The sequence below is a fragment of the Schistocerca serialis genome, chromosome 2 (genome assembly GCF_023864345.2).
Source record: "Schistocerca serialis cubense isolate TAMUIC-IGC-003099 chromosome 2, iqSchSeri2.2, whole genome shotgun sequence".
NCBI lineage: Eukaryota > Metazoa > Arthropoda > Insecta > Orthoptera > Acrididae > Schistocerca > Schistocerca serialis.
The window spans coordinates 425,002,646-425,021,867 of NC_064639.1; the positions used below are offsets into that span (position 1 = coordinate 425,002,646).

Here is a 19,222-nt window from a genome sequence, read left to right on the forward strand (position 1 = left end):
TACCGGCAGTATTAAATTTGTGTTTACGCTTACCCTCGGTTTACAATTAACCTGTTCTACCCTACAGCACACACAGAGGTATTTAAGCAATCATTATTGTCGGGATCCCCATGTGAATGGAAAAGGATAAAGCTCTAATAATTCGTGTAATGGAACGTACAACGTGACATGCACCACACAGTGGATTTTAGAGTATAAATGTAGATGTTGACGTAGAGGTGGATGTAGAAGCATTTGCAATTTTTGCTGCCTGTCGAAACACTGTGTGCTTTCAGTACAATATGATCATGTTCTATCGACGACTTGGGTATGCCGATATCTCGATACAATGCATCGACATTTTCTAACCTCAACTTGCAAGAGTTGTATTAAGATATTCATCCCTAATATGGGAAAGAGGACAAAGATAGAACGTTTGTTGAATACATAATTAGGGCTTTTCTTGAAGGTGGTGATTGTATGCATGTGTGGATATAAATTTTGTGGGCAGTTTTCAGGAGTGGTCAGCTGCTCGCAAGAAAGTAGCTGCGAGGCTTGCGGCAGACGACAGTATTATGGCAGATAGTGGCAAGGGACCTTACAGCAAAGAAGAACTTAAAAAGCGTTTGACACCAATGCAGTATTATGTTACTCAAGAAAAAGGAACAGAAAGGTATAGCTGCAACACTTGTGACGAGATACGCACTACGCTCAGGCAGCTTAACGTTGCCCGCAACCTATTTTGTTCATATGACTCCATAAAATGTAATTAAAATCTGAATCCAGATTCACATTATTCGTAGTATGCTAACACTTTCTGTTGCTTATATTATACGAGCGTACTGTAGAGTCGGTGAATGTCATTGTTGTAACCACACAACACCAGCGTTATTGTCTTTAGTCTGACATTTTTAACACTAGAGAGAGAGAAGCTAGAAACTTGTTTATACCAACGCCGAGAATGAAATTGTTTTTTTAACGTCGGTTGCGTTCTGCGAATGCAATGAAACCTCTTGAAAGTAAAGACGCGCTGCTTTCTGTGAAATGGGAGTGACATAGGGCGCCTTACATAATGAAATTCTGGAGATTACTTTTCACATTTAGACTTGTGTTGGTGCAATGGTAACGTCAAATTCAACGTCCATATTTCGTGTCACGAAAGTGTCTCAGGCTATGAGTAAGAACTGCTTATAGTCAGTACTGAGCAGCCTACACTGTTTAGCTAAATAAAGAAAAAAAATGTTGTGGAAGTCAGGAAAACGGCGTACAGTATGAGTTTAGGGCACTACATCAACAATGGACTTCACATTGGTTAGATTGTTGCATTCATCATTAGATAGTGTCATGGCAAGGGAATTTTAATTGATTTTCCATCATCAAATACAGAACACTGCTTACCTGTAATGGAAAGATAGCTGTAGGGTACGAAAATAATCTTGAGGAAATGGTTGTTGTATCAGTGATTAGTTTATGAAGTTGATAAGAATGTGTAGCAGTGGACTACGGGGGATATGGCAAAGCAATGTCTGTTGCTCTGTGAATTTGTAACTGTACCTCCTGTCGGAGAAATTTTCTCATTAGTGTCTCCCTATTTGCTAGCAAACTGTGAGTTGCAGTGATCTTAATTAACAGCAAAATATATAGAAACTTAATATTAATCATTTTTACAGCACTAAAGCTATTTGGTTTGAGCATTGTAATGTTTTCCAAATCTTGTGTTGTGGTTGTGGATTACGATACCCTTAGGCCTATGTGTTGTTTGAAGTATTACAGGAGACCAAAGGGAATACACTCACAAATGGATGCATTGTTATTGGCTACAAATAATGCTCCTTACTTTTGTCTTTTAAACTTTTTTGTTTCACTGGGAAAATATTCGTGTTTCGAAAATATTTTATGATTTTTAAATTTGAGTCCATAGCCTATGTTATTGTGATTACCGATGTTCTGTGTTTTCTCATCATTTTACTGATTTCACAATTTCTCGTTGAACAGTCAGGTTGCAGTGTGCTAGTGACAGTATTTTCTTCGACATCCTAATGCATTTTAGTGCCTTATAGTATGCGATTATGCATCTGTTGATAACGAGTCACATTGTTGAAATGTAATCCTATATAGACACTGCTACCTGGCAGTATAATCGAGAAGTCATCAATTATGGATGGTTGGTGAAGTTACAAATTTTTGTACTAGCTGAAACTCCTTACAGGGCATTTACGGGCAAGTACAATAAAACTACAGATGCTGGAACATACAGCTGTGTTGTTTGCAATGAGGACCTATTTTCATCAGATACAAAATTTGAATCTGGCTGTGGGTGGCCAGCATTTAATGATGTTATAAACCAAGGCAAAGTTAAGCTTACTAAGGACACATCTCATGGTATGTTTGTGTTATATGTTTACTTCTTGTGCAGTGTATGAATTAACAGTATATTGATTTTATAGCTGAATTAATCGTAATGATATACAGTGCTTATCAAAAAGATGCTCACAAAAACATAATTTGTGAATTACGCTTGACATATGATATATGACTTCTGATGCTTTTCTGCCTGATACTCAAGAAAAGTGGTAAACAGAAGGTGAAGAATTTTTTCCTTTGCCTTAAAACAGAGTTTTAGGATACAGATCTTATTAATGTTTTAGTATGGCCTACGTAAAGGTAATAAAAAGCTAGTTTTAGGAACTTCGGTCTCCAGTTGCATAAAATGGATCAAAATCTCAGTCAGTGTTAACTTGTAACCAACCAGTGGTCTGTCTTCGATAGCGGTGTTCCTATATGTGGCTATGTTATCATACTTGTGTAATTTCAATGACAAGTGGGGTCTGAGTGGAGTGGACGTGAATGAAAACACAGTTAGGCTACATCATAGTTGACTAAAAACAAGTGACATGATCAAGCACAGCTACATAAATAAGGGCCTGTCAACTACAGAACGCTCAGTAGCTGCCACTTGGTGATGACTGGGAAACACTTCGTTAACAGTTCATGAAGTTTGAACCATTTGAGCTGCTTGGAAGCCTGTGATTTTTCAAAAAATTCCCTTGCCGCAAGGCTGTACTTGAGGGAAGAAAAGGCCACCTTTTAGATTAGATTAATACTTGGTCCATAGATCGTGAATACAACACTTCGTAATGATGTGGAACGTGTCCAGGTTATTAAAAGGTGTCTGTACAATATATTACATTACACAAAATATTGCATGACACTAATGTTTAAGTTTTTTTTCCCCATCTTAATTTATATCTAAAAATTCAGCCAATGAGTAGAAGGAGTTTTCATCTAGAAATTCTTTTAATTTATTTTTAAATGTTAGTTGGCTATCTGTCAGGCTTTTGATGCTGTTTGGTAGGTGACCAAAGACTTTTGTGGCAGCATAATTTACCCCTTTCTGTGCCAAAGTCAGATTTAACCCTGCATAGTGAAGATCATCCTTTCTCCTGGTGTTATAGCTATGCCCACTGCTATTACTTTTGAACTGGGTTGGATTATTAACAACAAATTTCATAAGTGATTATATATACTGTGAGGATCCATAGATCCTTAAATAGATGTCAGTAGGATGACCGTGGGTGGGCTCCAGCAATTATTCTGATTATACAGGGTGATTCAAAAAGAATACCACAACTTTAGGAATTTAAAACTGCAACGACAAAAGGCAGAGCTAAGCACTATCTGTCGGCGAATTAAGGGAGCTATAAAGTTTCATTTAGTTGTACATTTGTTCGCTTGAGCCGCTGTTGACTAGGCGTCAGCGTCAGTTGATGCTAAGATGGCGACCGCTCAACAGAAAGCTTTTTGTGTTATTGAGTACGGCAGAAGTGAATCGACGACAGTTGTTCAGCGTGCATTTCGAACGAAGTATGGTGTTAAACCTCCTGATAGGTGGTGTATTAAACGTTGGTATAAACAGTGTACAGAGAATGGGTGTTTGTGCAAAGGGAAAAGTTCTGGACGGCCGAGAATGAGTGATGAAAATGTAGCACACATCCAGCAAGCATTTGTTCGCAGCCCAGGAAAATCGACTCGCAGAGCTAGCGATTTTTTTTCTTATGGGGGTATGTTAAGGATATGGTGTTTCGGCCACCTCTCCCAGCCATCATTGATGATTTGAAACGAGAAATAACAGCAGCTATCCAAACTGTTACGCCTGATACGCTACAGAGAGTGTGGAACGAGTTGGAGTATCGGGTTGATATTGCTCGAGTGTCTGGAGGGGGCCATATTGAACATCTCTGAACTTGTTTTTGAGTGAAAAAAAACCTTTTTAAATACTCTTTGTAATGATGTATAACAGAAGGTTATATTATGTTTCTTTCATTAAATACACATTTTAAAAGTTGTTGTATTCTTTTTGAATCACCCTGTATGTTTTTGAGCAATGAATACTTTTCTACTCAACGATGAACACGGGAACAGTCAGTTTCGTTAAGTAAGCAAAATATGGTTTTTAATTAATTTTACATGGAACAGTTCATTATGTAGAATGATTGTCAAGTTGTTGAGACTCTTACACCAGTCAGGTAGTCAGATTTTTGAAGTTCTATTGGAGTGTAGTCATATTTTTTTAAGTTCCATTGGAGTTTTCACTTGTCTGTCAGTTTGCTGACACTATAGTGATATTTCATATATGGAACAGCATTGATTATCTAATACTGATAAACTGGAATATTGGTTAAGTAATAGTATTCCGATTAGGAAATTCAAATTGCACAATGTGCCATGTGCGAGTTCTGCTGGTGCTGGACTGGCCGTTTCAGCAGTCCCCTCCCTCCCTTGTCCTTTCCTCCTCCAACCACCATTGTATCTGTTCCGTGTTGATGTCTGAACCTCTGCTTGTAACAGAGTGAGCTGCTGTTGGTGACTAAAGGTAAACAGGTTGTTACTGGTGTGTTAGAAACATATAGATGAGTTGACGAAAGGTATTAGTGGACCAAGCTTAGCTTGACAGTGGGTTGTTGGAAATGGAATAATAACTATATTAAAAAGAATAGCGATGCCATTACAAAATTTGTGAACATACTTGGCAGTGAAAATTTAAGTGTACACAAAAAAATTGATGGAAGTGATAGAAGAGCACAATTTAGACACAGAACTAAGTTAGTAATTGGTTTGTTCTGGCGAGTCCATCATTAGAACTGCAGAGCCACACCAGACAGGTGCTTTGTATCTAAACTGGCTGGGCTGATTAAATTATCTTTAGGACTTAGAACGAGACTAGGAAATTATTCAAGACTGTCTTGAATGAATATAACGTTTAGGACCCCAGCTGTTGAGCATCAACAAGTGATGAAATAATCGCCCTTGTCTGTGCCAATTGCTCCCTTTAAAATGTTGGATATTCGGTGACAAAAAACCTCAAATCTAATGCAAAAACATATTTTCGACTTTTAGGTGACTGTAATTCTAATGGAATGGCCATTTTGGACTTTTCAATCTGGGCTGTGTAGTCCATTGTGTTGCTTCTGAGAGGTGTGATACAAAATAAAAATGTACAGTTTTGTGTTCAATTGTTACTTTTTGTTTCATGCTCCTATGAACACCAGTATTTTACCCATAAAATCAGTTATCCTAGTATCCCCATCCCCAGCTGTTTGAGACAACCATTGCTTTACTGTATTGTAATTAACAGACTGTCTTGTTAGCGGACATAGTCAGCTAGTTAAAGCCAATGGCTAAAGTGGAGTGCTAACAGAACATAACTGCAGTAGCTCACTAGCCTATGGAAATTACTTACTAACATTGCTAAAATATTAGACACCAAAGAGAAGAACCATAAACAAAAAACTTGAAAAATTTTCCTTCAGGTAATTGTTTAGTAAAGTCATTACTTGTAATTATTGTGTTAAGGTATTTGGAAAAGTGTAGCTAAAAATGAGATAAAAGGGGTTTGAAAACTTCAGTAAACTTTATCTACATCTGTATTCCATCACACGTTGTGTAGAGTGTGGTTAAAGGTACGTTCTGAACCAGTATCATTCTCTGTCCCTTCTATTAGACTTACATACAGAGGATATGTGGGAATGATATTGTAATATAATGTTATTGTTGTTATGTGCAGTGGAGGAGATAATATTTATTGTGGGTTCTTATGATATGCCCACAGTCAATGTTTTGAGAATAAGCCTGTCTGTAATACCACGTTATCTTTACCAAAGTGTCCCACTGGAATTTGTGGAGCATATCCTTTACACTTTTGTTCTGACGAAACAAACTATTGATGAATGTCACATTTCATCCCTATTTCTTTGTGATGTTCCTGGCTAGACTGACGGGACTGTATTTAGGAATTGGTTGAAAAAGTTTTGTTAAATTGGTAACTATCAGATCAGATATTTGTGAAGAAACAAGAAGTTAAGTTCTCCATTGTGCACTGGTGACTTACGGATTGCAATTTGTCTCTTGGGAAGAAGACACAATGACAAATAAAAAAGGCTTCAGCATTTTCATCGTATTCTGCTTTACTGTCACGTGTTTACTGGAAGGTTTTTTTAAAAAAAAAAAAAAAAAAAAAGAACCAAGCTGCATTGCATCTTCCAGTAGTTGAAATTTGGCACCTTAGTTGCTTAATAGTTCCAGTACATGTTTGATAAGTCAGTGTGGTCGTATGAAATTGGTGATTCAGTTGTATCCAAGGAATTTTTAGGCCCTAAAGTAGTGCAAAATATTGGATTGAATACATTCCATACCTTGAGACAAGATGACTCAGCATGTAGAAAATTGCAGAGCAAACAGACAAGAAATTTTTTAACAACTGTAGCTCAGATTTCAAAGTTAGCTTAACCACAGCGCCATATTATAATTAACTGTTCAATATTTTATTGTGCCACATACAAATGTTTTTGTTGTTGGACTTAACAACACATATGAATAGCTAGTACATCACTTTATCGGGAATAATTGCACTACAGGGGAATAATTGCACTACAGGCTTGGAATAGATAGTTGTTGGGATGCAAACAGCCTCTGAATTCCAAATTACGTACTTAAATCTTTTGCGTACATCATTGCTTTCATACTCACACACACACCTTTTCATCTGGTTCAGCTGATGATTGAAAAGCTCCAATATAATGCATTAATGTAAAAAAATCCAGAAAAATTTACCCATACATTCTACTTTTTTTTTTAAAAAAATGGTTCTAAAAATATCAGTCATTTTTCTGTATCCACAGTCATTCCATGGAAAGGTACCACACACTTCTCTTGACATCCATGTGGGGTGGGGGTGTGTCATATTGCAGGGTGTTACTTAAAAACTTCTGTGAACATGGATAAAGTATCCTAACCTGAAATCTTGCTCCCTCACATAGCACAGATCATTATTTGAAGAATGATGTAAAAGTAAAGATAACAACTTGCCATATCGAAGAGGAATTGAGTCATTGACATGCACATAAACAAGACTGGAAATTTTGCTTGTTTTTGAACAAATCGTATTTTGAGTTGTGCTTGTGTATGCATCCACATACATATGCAGCCACACGCACTTGTGTAGCTGCATCGTGCCGACAGTGTGTGTACACATTACCTTCACTCATAAGTTATTTACATTCTGCCACAATTTAAAAAATGAGAATCTCTTGCTTGCAAGATTGATATGTGCTTGATTGATATGTGCTATTGTAAGTAAATGACTTTCTTTTGCTATTGTTTATTGTAACGTAACAGCAGCTCAATCTTTGTGAATGACAGAATGATTGTGGCTCTTTTGAAGAAACTGTGCTGATATTGGTGGACTGCCAAGCATATGGAAAACATACGGACAGCTGTGCTCAAACCAGGCGACAGTAGTGATATGGAGATTTGCCATAACATAGCCTTAGGATGTTAATTGTTTGTCGGAGACCATTGACGTGCATTGCTGCTTTAACCTTAATGGAAATATTTTCAGTAAGATAATATGCCAGCTCATAAGTCTCGTATGCTAGTGAAATTATATGCATATTATACTTTGAATTGAGGATATTTGTAATAGAGCTGGAATAAAATTCACAGGTGAAGTGGTCTAAGAGTAACAGAAATTGCATAATGCTGAAACATTGTAGGTTTATCCTAGTGGGTTCATTAATTACTTGATTCCCAGAGGACAGTCTTTATTTTTCTAAGACATTTCCGATTAACATAAAAGAATTGACACGTAGTTTTCTTTCATTGATGTACGTACTGTTTTCATAAGCACTGTATGTGATATGCACCTTTTTGCCAGTATATATCTTAAAGTAGTAAAATTAGATTATTTTTTAACAGTGTTATGCCAACTATTATGATTATGTAAAGTCATAGTCCTGCATGTTCCTTGTTATGTAAACAAATTTTATTATAACTTACTGGTGTGCAAAACCTTTTTAGTGGTTATATTTTTGGTGTTGACATAACTGATAAGTATACCATAGAACTGCCAAGTAATTCTTCACACTTATTGCCACAGTTGACAAACAACTTGCTTTGTGATGCTACTGACCAAAGTTGGTAAAGAGTGTATGTATACACATGAGAATGTTTTAATACTTGTCACTTCACAGATGGGATTCTTAATGGGTGCTGGCATAGAAGCTGTATGTGATTATAGAATTGGAGGAGAAAATGCATGTTAGAGAGGAATGGAAACTGAAGATATTGGAGGTGGTGGTTTCTTATTTTGTCTTTTTTCAGATTTCATGGTCTGTTATGCACTTAACTTTCCCTGAGTTGTTTTTGTACATCTGCGGGCTGTAAGCTATTGAAAGGGTGACATTTAATTGGAGAACTGTGACTATTTGGTATTTTTCATCTTTCCATTTTATTAGCTCTGTCAAGGGCCTGAAAGGAACTCCTGAGCTGCTTATCTGGATACCCATCTAAATTAGAAGAAATTTTTTGTCCATACTTTTGAAACTGCATACTGTCAAATTACACCCTAGTCATTTTGTGATGCTTTTGACACTGAAAATCTAGTTCCATCAAACAATAGAAAATCCAGGATCTAATAGATGCAAGAAGCAGCATGACACATCACCACTACATGTCCAGTGACTTAAATTGAAGTAGATCTTAAGTTGATTTTGTTTTGAATGAAATGCATTTTTTCCACATTGCTTCATTTTTAGAAATCATCAAAAGAACCTGAGTTTTATACTTTGTATAAAATATGCTGTTTGTCCGGCATTTTGTGTTGTTTCATTTGAAACTATAATTGTACTATCTTTTGATCGATGTTACGTATGTCATACTTAATGTCATCTTGCGGAATTTTCTGGAGCTGTTAACACGAAACAGTACTTAAACAGATTCCTCTGGTTGGTGCAGACTGAGCAGATGTTCTAAGTGTGACTAGAAACATTCAGACTGCTCTTTCCAAAGTTATTGTTGATGCACCATTATTATCGTTCATTCTGTACTTGAGATGTATGTTATTCCGTAGTGTAAAAGACCATTATGCGTTAGTGTGGATAAATAAGATTTTGTATTGCGTTTGCAAAAATGAACATGGGAACAAAGGCAGATGTTATCTGTATCTTGGTACATAGCCTGTTTCTTTTGAAGAATGCTCTAGGACCTTGTAGATCAGACACCCTCAGCCTTTGTCATAACCTTCTAGACTTAAGTTTATAAAAAGTATGGAACGCCCCCCAGGATATTGGCACATGAACTGTTTATCAGGAAATGCATTGTGAATGACACAGCTTTGTATGGACAGTCACGTTCCTCTCTCTGTACATGGAAAAAAAGAAAAAGGACAAAATTGGTAATACAGGGACTGGAAGGAATATACATCAACTAATAGAAAAGTGAATACTTTTACTAATATCTTGATTCCTATTCATTATTGAGTTTAATGTTTCTGCACATCATGTATGGAAACAAAAGCTTGTGTCCCTCTCCTCGCTTCCCCTTTTCACTATCTGCCCTCTCCACCCTTCTCAGCTGCATACGCGTTTCATATCCTGTACAACCTTGATTAATGTGCTTTAATATCAGTTTGGATGGACGATGATATTACTGACAAGGTTGAAGAAATGTTGGTAATGTTTCTCATATTTTCACATATCTACGAAAAAATTGTTACAAAATATTTCAATATCGAGCATCAAATTGTGGAAAAAATAAATTTCTAAATGAGTCTCTATGTTCCCTAATCTTTCTCATCTTACTGTTAGGATTCCTACGGGAGATATACAATAGTCACAGCACAATAGTCACACTTTCTGCATCAATACACTTTCTCTAAAGTTACCTAACAGAACATTCACCGTTCTTCCTAGAACTCCTATTTAAGTTCCTTGAGCATCTCTATAACACTTCTGTATGGGCTATATATACCTGTTAAGATTCTAGCAGCACATCTCTGAATTGGTTTGATGTTTGTTGTCTACCTAGTTGATGACCCCAAATACTGGAACTGTACACTAGAACTGGTAGCATGAGCATCTTTTATGCAATTACCTTGCAGATGTGTTCATTTTCCCAGAATCTTTCCAACAAATCTGTTGTTTCCAGAATGAAATTTTCTCTCTGCAGCAGAGTGTTCACTGATATGGAACTTCCTGGCAGATTAAAACTGTATGCTGGACCAAGGCTGAACTTGGGACCTTGCTTTGTGTGGGCAAGTGCTCTACCAACTGAGTGACTCAAGCACAACTTGCGACCCATATTCACAGCTTTACTTCCTCCAGATTCAGAATTCTAGTCTCAATCCAGGACTCAGTTTTCATCTTCCAGGCTGTTTCAAATCTGTCTTTATTGATGTTTCTTAATACTGAATTTCACATGTTAGTCACATGTCATATTGCTTCAGAGTATTACTCCTAAATACTTGTACAATATGATGTGCTCAAGACTTTGATCACTAATCTAGTAAACAGATATCAGGTTCTTTCTCTTTATTGTAGACATTACCTTACAGTTTTCACCAATGAGATCTTCAGTTTTGTGTTTTTTGATACTCCGCCAGATTTTTTAAAAATTTGTCGTTAGTGTTAATCTATAAATTGGGGTGCAGTTATACCACTCAGCCCTAAATCATCCTTTCCTTATTGAGAAGAAAAAAGAGCTTTCTTCAAACTTTAGAGCCAAAAAATTTTGTGGATGGTGTAAGCCACACAAGTCTTCGTAAAACAGAAATACCTGAAAGATTTAGTTACTATTGATAATTGGAGGATTGATGTAGCTGTGTAATAGTGGTGAATTACTGCTTTCTGTTGGGCACAATATATGCATAGTGTCATACTCATTCTACATTCACCTGCATTCTGCAATATTTCTTGGGTCTTATGGCATGGAATTTCAGTAATTTTGTGTCAATAGCACAGGCATTCAGAACTGATGCTGATTAATCAGTGTTACCAAGTAAAGTGGGCTGGACCTCCAAGAGAGCTTTTCAACCAAATACATTTTAGCCTATTGTATAATTATTACAGTTCAATATTGAGCAGCACACTTATGAAATAGTTTTTGTACTATGGATGATCCTAGAAATTTCTGTTTGGCTGCTCATTTATCTTTGTTTTGGTTGGGATTATTTTCAGTACTCCATGTATTTTTAAGTTTTCTACATTGTACACTTAGTTTCAATAGATGAGATTTATGCTGCAAATGATGATCCTATTATTATTACTGTTCATGCAATGCTGTAAAAGTTATCAGCAGGCACTACAATAAGAAATGTATAGGATCCCTGTGTGTGTCTGCAGTGGCTGATACAGAGATCACAGCAGCGTACAAGTTGAAACACAATTCTTAAACAACTGTCCATACAATTTTTTACTTCATTTTGTGAGGGTGAGGACAGGGGTGTGTGTGCAACTTTAAACCCCTGGGGAGTCATAAGTGCTACAGTAATGTAGTAGAATGAACTAGAGAATTGGAATCCATATTTAGTTTCCTTTATTGAGTGCTCACACTGCTATACTGCGAGAGATGGTGCAGTAGTAAAAGTGATAGACTTGGGGGTTTCAGATATCTGTCCACTCTTCTTGGTACATATCCCCTTAAAACTCATCAGGCAAAAGCTTGGATCAATTCTTCGACAAAGTTCTGATCATTGTTCTTTTCCAACTGAGCATCTCTATTGACTGTAGACAGCTAAGAAATGAATAAATGTTTTTTATAATTTATTGGAACCGAAACTGCTTATTTATGGAGGATTTGAAATTACTCCATTAGTCAATTTTGCCTAAGTATCATGTTACTTACTATAAATGAAACCGTTTCAGTGTCACCAGGGCTGCTGATTGACAGTTAAATATTGCAGAGACAAATACATAACTGGCTGATCAGACACAACAAAGTTTTGTTTTCAAAACAGGCAGTGTTGCTAATCTTTGTTGGCAATTGGTCTTCAGCAATGTTTGTCTAATTAGAACGCATGTTTGTGGTTTACCCTGTGTGTCCCTTCTAAATGTGCGTGTTTCACATTATGCCTGACCTTTGTGCATAACCTGGTGCATGCATTTTCCTTTTGTTTCTTTTTTTGTTACTGAAACAAACCACTAGTTGCAAGTTGACTTACTTCCCTATAACTGAGATTTCATGTCACTACACTTATCAAAATAACATGGAGTATCTTTCTGTATAATAGCACACAGAATAAACTGCATGTGCAACTAACTTAACATGCAATCAAAATTTCAGTGCAAAATATTTATTGACCAGATACATATTAAATTCTGCTGAGAAATACTGTATAATATTACTCCCATGTAAAACTTTATCTTTTTGAAAATTGCATCCTGGTCAGATTGGTTATTACCAAAAGAAAAGTAATTTTACTTACAACCTGTGTAATGTCTTCCCAGTTTTGGTTGCCCTTTGAGCAAACTGTAACTGGTGGTTGGGTTTTCTAACCTTCTTCTGTCTGTGCTTGTTTTCTGCCTGCCTGCCTATACCTCCCTCCGAACTGCAAACCACTACAGTTGGGGGCAACCTTCTGTTATTGGTCGCAAACCCAGGCATGGTGCGTACTGAGGTGACCTGTGCCAACTGTGGAGCTCATCTGGGCCATGTGTTCAACGATGGACCAAAGCCCACGGGAAGAAGATTCTGCATCAACAGTGCTGCACTTAATTTTCGACCACTGCATCAACCAGAGCAGTGAGCTTTGTCTTTCAGCATAGGACAGAAGATGTTTAAAAACCTTATTTCAGCATTTGAGTGATAAGAAAATGAATTTTGATTATGTCTGTGCAGGCACTAGTATGCTTTTGAAATTGATTTCATTGGTTTCACTGTTGACATGAATTGATGTAAATGTAACTGAAACAGTGAATATTCTTTATAGTAAATTATTGGTAATGTGAATCTCTAACCTACTGTTCATTTGACATTTATTTTGTATGGCATTTGACACAGGCTTTGGTGTTGTGAATGTTTTACAGTATTTTTGGAGCATATATTTTGGATGTCTTATTACATATGCAATTGATGTTTTAAGTGCCTGGCGCTTTGTTACCTGTGACTTTGCGGAAAGTGCACATTTTTTATTCGAAGGTTGGTTGCAGAAAATCTTGTATTGTGCAGGAAAGTCTTTTTCCAAACCTATTGCCTTTGTGCAGTAGTACTGCAAATAAGTACAAACAGACGTAACCTTATTGAGATATTGCAAACACCTTTCTCAAAGTAAAATGTTAATCTTGGAACAGTTATTTTCATTGCCTTATGTGTCAGTTACTATATTTTCTGAAGGAATTAATGTTATTTTTATTATGATTTTCTTCTGAAATCAGATCTTGACACTGTGTACTGATCAAACTGTTTTTCACTGTGATATAACCAGAGTTAAGAGGCCTATTTTAGATAGCTCATGGTAAGCAAATGATTCCATTTTTGTTTTCGAATAAAATTGCTCTCAAAGATAAGTGGTTTGACTGCTGTTGATATAAAGAAAGAAATATATATACATGGTTCTTACGCTGTAACTGTTAACTCCGTTAACTGTGTTGTCAATACACCATTAATTAAAGAGTGTGCATTACGTATGGAAAAGGTTGTTCTGTGATCTTACTCAGTTGTGACTGTAGTGCGAACCATAATAAACTTAAGTGACTTTTACTTTGTTGTATATGTTACTAGCTGATCTCTTACTGGGCATGCTCAGTGTTTGATAGGATAATGTGTAACTGCATATCCCGTAACCCTTACATAAATACACACACGGCTCCATTAGTGTTCCACTAATCTTAGTTTAGCATAATTTTTGTTGTTTTGCTTGATTTGCTTCATTTTCCTAGCATTTGCTATGCTTTGTATTTTCATTGTGCAGAATTTTTCATTCAATATTTGATTCTTTTTTTGCTTCATCTAAAATATTCTTGACACTTTCTTACATAGTTTAATTCCTGCATTGTGTGATAATATCTTATTTGTATGTACTGTTTGGTTCCTTTTTATAAGCTTGACAGTACGGTATTATTTTCTTGTCCAACATCCTCTTTTCATCTCTCAGTTTTTGTATGTCATTTCTGTCCAGTTTCTTAAGAAAATCTTAATAGTGCAGTGAACTTCAAGAGAAATGTAAACAGATATTAGTAGTGCATTCTGTAAAAAATGTGTTGACTGTATTTATTAATTATGTCTTTTTTTACATGAGGTGTTTGACAAGCACATGCTGTAATACATTAAGGGAGCAAACACTGTTTTTCCCTTCCCCTACCAGTATGGGTAACCAGTCTGTGATCTAAGTGTCTTTCCATCAGATATTTTATTTACTGCACTTTTTCTTGCAATTCCTAAGTGAAATGTTAAGTGCTTCATACTTCTTAAACTATTATATAATTTTTCACCTTTCGTTTATTTATGAGCATCATAACACAATTTTTCCATGTATGTTTTATTGGCTACCATTCAACATATCAATCAGTCAGCAATGGCTAGAACTCCTATTTCTCCCAGAAGTGAAACATGCTGGATATTTTCATGGCTATAATTTTTTTTGGAAATGGGCATTAAATGTAATTGCCATGTATGCTCTTGTGTGAAATCACTGCCATGTGACACTTCAATGTAATAAATATCAAAGTAAATCTGACTGAGCTTTGCGGCTTGACAGGGGAGTAATTATGCTTAGTACCTGCAAAAAACTGTTTTCTGTATGGCTATAAACCATTATGCTAGATTCACACTTACTGAGTGTATATATTTGGATAATGTAAAGAAATGATGTATTTTGAAGCCTCTATCATCAAATGAAGGAAAATGTTTGCATTGCTACAGCAATTGAGCATATACAAGCACATGGTTGAATAGTCTGTAGTTAATATTGTCATTTTTATATGGAGATTACTTAGTCTTTTATTTTAAGTTTCTTGCAGCAAACTTCGTGTTTTTGCTATATAATATATGGATGGTTAACAGCTGTTGGGGCATAATCCACATTTATATGGAGATGAGATATTTACTTCCAGAGTTTCAGCCTTACAGAAAAATCAATATGGGTGATAATAAACGTTCTTTCTTTTAGTGCAAAAATAAAAGAATCTCAAATGTTCCACTATTTTTGTTTTTACATAAATGGAACTATTTAAACCATTTTAATAATAACTGCTAAAGGTTAGATATGTTTTGTCCTATAAAACTTCTTGAACAACATTTTTTTGCAGTTGGCAAGTCACTAACACACTTTACAGGAAACAAAATTGATTTATTCAGATCCATCTATGTGGTCACCATAATGTTGTTTTCAGCTATAAGTTTTTATAAATCAATCATGGTGTATTGGAGGTATACACTGAAGAGATATCGAACATCATCTTTTCTTTCACAGTAACTCTGCTTTCTCAGTAAAGCAATGGTATAGAATCCGTTTGAGTGCTTAGTGGTTTTTCTTTACTAGACTTCACAAATTTACACCTATGAATGGAGAAACTTCCTTCAAATTATATGCAGTAAAAAGGCTCTTTAGTTAATCCTTTTACAGCTTTAGTCAACCAATACCGAGACAGTTTATTTTGTCTGCATTTACTGATATATTCTTTCTGTTTCTGATAAGTGCTCTACTCACTTTGTTGAGCACAAAGTGTGGTTTCTGTGTCATAGATATGCAGTCATGTGGATTGAATATATGTTGGCTGTGAATATTTTCTCTTCATATTACACCAAAATCTGTTACGTAAGTTGACACCATGGCTAGGAGGCAAATGATAGTAGCAGTGACACTTTTCTGTCTCTTATATTCCCTCCACATGAACTGCTGTACAAATTATTGTGTGTCCTGCATTTCTAACTTCATCAAGAATGTCAAGTTATATACTCAGAACGGACATTTATAGTAAGCCATACCTATTGTTAGCACTGGGGATGGCAAAGTTTCCTGCAAGTCAAACACGAATACTTGACAAATACCATTAATTGATTTTGCTTCCAGGACATTCCTTTACTTTGCTTCCTAGACCTATCCCGGTTTTGCTTCTTCATTACGTCTGCTTGGATACTATTCTGCTATTCAAGGTCTTCTTTTTATGTGCTTTTTGACAGTAAATTCTGTTAGCAATCATGTTTATCATGTTACTGACAAGTATCATGCACCAGGTGATGGAATTGCAGAACCTCTTACAAACAGTATAATCAACCCCCTTTTTCATCTTATAGGAGTTAAGTTCTTGTTGTGCTGAGGTGATAAATTTACTTTAGTGAAAATCCTTTTTGTCTGTGACACTTTTATTCGGTCTGTTCTGAAGATATTTTTCTTTGCGCAATCCATTTTGAAATTGCTAGCAGATATTTGCTCTCAATTTTCTCATGTGATACCTTACCACCACAGTTTTTAGGACAACTGCAGAATTTTGTTGAACAAGATTTAGCTGGAACAAGCTTACCAATTGTCACTGTATACAGTTCACCACTCTGAAACTTCAGTTCACAACTCTGAAACTTCAGTTCTCTCACATACTTTTTCTAAATGATCAGATTTGATACTTGTTTGTCTCTCTTGTTTTTTCTAGGATGAATTACTTCATCTTGTGATGGTCTGCTGTCTCCTAATGGGTCATAATCCCTGTCTGTCTCTGAATAATCAGTATTGGTGTCACCAGAGTTCAAACTTGTATCTGAAAATACCAAACATAACATGAAAAAGCACACGCCAAACATGCTTAATCCATATATTTAGTTACATCTTAATCTGGTTATTGCAAGCATATGCAATTTCCAAGTGTCAGGCTTGAACTGTACCTTTTGCAAAGTGTGGGCTCGTCTCCTCTTGGGTTTTCCCAACTCATTGGTGGGACCCCCAGCTAGTTCAATATTCTCTTGCATAGTATCTCCCATTTTACTTTAAAATTCAGGAGTTTGTTGTATGGGTTAGGCATCAGTGATGTACTAAGAGACAGTTGCATTTTAGTTTCAGAACTGCTTCGTAATGAACACAGATCTCAGTGCCTTGTACATCATTAGGCATTTCTGATAGTGACAGAATTGGCATTTCCCCATGAAGTTGCACATTGATGTCATAAATTGGAGTTTTGTGGGTTAGGTATCTGTGGCTTTAGCTGTCCATATTTTATATCAAAGACTGTTGTGAAAAATACTCAGAAATACTTAGTTTTTAACAGATCTCAGTGTTTATTTTAGAAAAGATGTTCCTTCCTCACAGATATTGATACTTCTGAAAATCCTGTATTTTCTGATACTGTATTGTTATGTACTTAATAAATTGATTCAGAAAATCAGATTGCAGTTTAGCCCTCCCTGAGAAAAAAATGCCTGTTTTAGCCCCATAGGATTATAAGCATTCAAGTTACGTTGACATTAGGGAGTGAGACTAAGAATTTTAATGAAATAAGTGAATGTTTACAAATACTATGTTGCTTTCCATGTCCATTCCTCCTCCACCTCCTCTTCCTCCTCCTCCTCACAGTTTCTGAAGTTGATTATAGTCTTATAACAATGTTCCTGCCAGTTGAGTTTCTCTTTAAGTTTTGCTGTGCTATTTTAAAGGCATTTTTGAGAGGTACACAAATAACTAAGAACTTTACGGTGCAGTGTAAATTCTAGCTCTGACAAGTTAATCAATATAAATTTTAATTTTGATGTGCATTTATTATTTGAATACTGATTCTGTTCTTCATAAGTTGTACAGTTTGATTTGAAACATTTCTAATGTAAGATTTTAAATAGAATTAACATGTACCAACATTACTATAATTAAAATTATCTCTTATACGAAATAAAACTGCTTTCTGTGCAAGTTACACCTGTTATAAGAAAACAATAAGTTACTTCAGTTAAAATATTGTGCCTAAGAGAGTTTTTTGTGACTAATTATATTATGTGCTGTAAATACATGAGAGAACAATATCAGGAGCAATGTTTTCCTTCTGCTTATTTAATTTATGTATAAATCTAAATGTGAATTCATTTTTTCCTGTTGTGTTAATTGATGTATAACATGTAGTGCAGATTCTGAAATGTTAACTCAGGAGATAATGACATTCGTTTAAGTGGTGTTTTGCTTGTGTCAGTCTGTTTGCGAGGCACTAAAGAAAGTAACATATTTTTGTAAGAATGATGTACTACAATTTTAACACATAACAAACTAGTCAGTAATGAGATACAAGAATTATCTAAATAAAAACTTTGTTACTAAAGTTTGTATGATTACTGAGTGTTGTGAAATGTTTGCGTGAGTTTATATTATCTAGAAATGAGCAAATTAGTGAACTGCTCTGTGGTGACTGCTTGTTCCAAGACTGCGTAATTCATTCCATGCTGCGTCTATCAGAACTGGTGTTGGAGGAGGCAAATTAATCAATGTATACATCTAGGAATATAATCAGTCTGTAGCTTGCATGTCCCTAATTCCACAGACAAGGTGTCTGCATGTGCAGACGTTTGAATGAGAAGGCCTTTGTGATGATGAAAATGAGCTTGGGTGGCTTGTTTTCTCTGTGGGCATCCAACTGTTAATCAGATGTGATTTCCAGTTGATGATAGGATTGTTCTAAGTATGTATTGTGACTTTCGTCTCTATCAAAGTTATGTTTGTGAAGGATGCCATGGTGCACCATTGTTTGTACACCACGTTCAACTGGGTGTCGCCTAGTAACTGGCTGGGGGAAGTGGCTGGCAGATCAGTCAGTCCTAAAACATCCTATATATTAATTTGTAGCATATTTTGGCATTCAATCCAACCTCCTTCGTGACAACTGCTTTCGGCAATGTGAATTTTCGTTCTCCATTAATATGATGGTCTAGCCGGAGATAATCAGTGATACATATACAAGGTCTGTTCAAAAAATTCTGGAACTTTGTCAACAGAATTTTTCTG

At 35.9% G+C, this 19,222-nt stretch overlaps 1 protein-coding gene across 1 annotated transcript; it reads left to right on the forward strand.

Moving 5' to 3' along the window:
- The first annotated feature begins 245 nt into the window (after nucleotides 1-245).
- Nucleotides 246-18,542, forward strand: LOC126457287 (methionine-R-sulfoxide reductase B1-like). The gene is made up of 3 exons (XM_050093457.1): nucleotides 246-652; nucleotides 2,189-2,361; nucleotides 12,876-18,542. Exons 1-3 carry the CDS (start codon nucleotides 555-557, stop codon nucleotides 13,055-13,057), a joined length of 453 nt encoding a protein of 150 aa, XP_049949414.1. The 5' UTR covers nucleotides 246-554; the 3' UTR covers nucleotides 13,058-18,542.
- The last annotated feature ends 680 nt before the right edge of the window (nucleotides 18,543-19,222 follow it).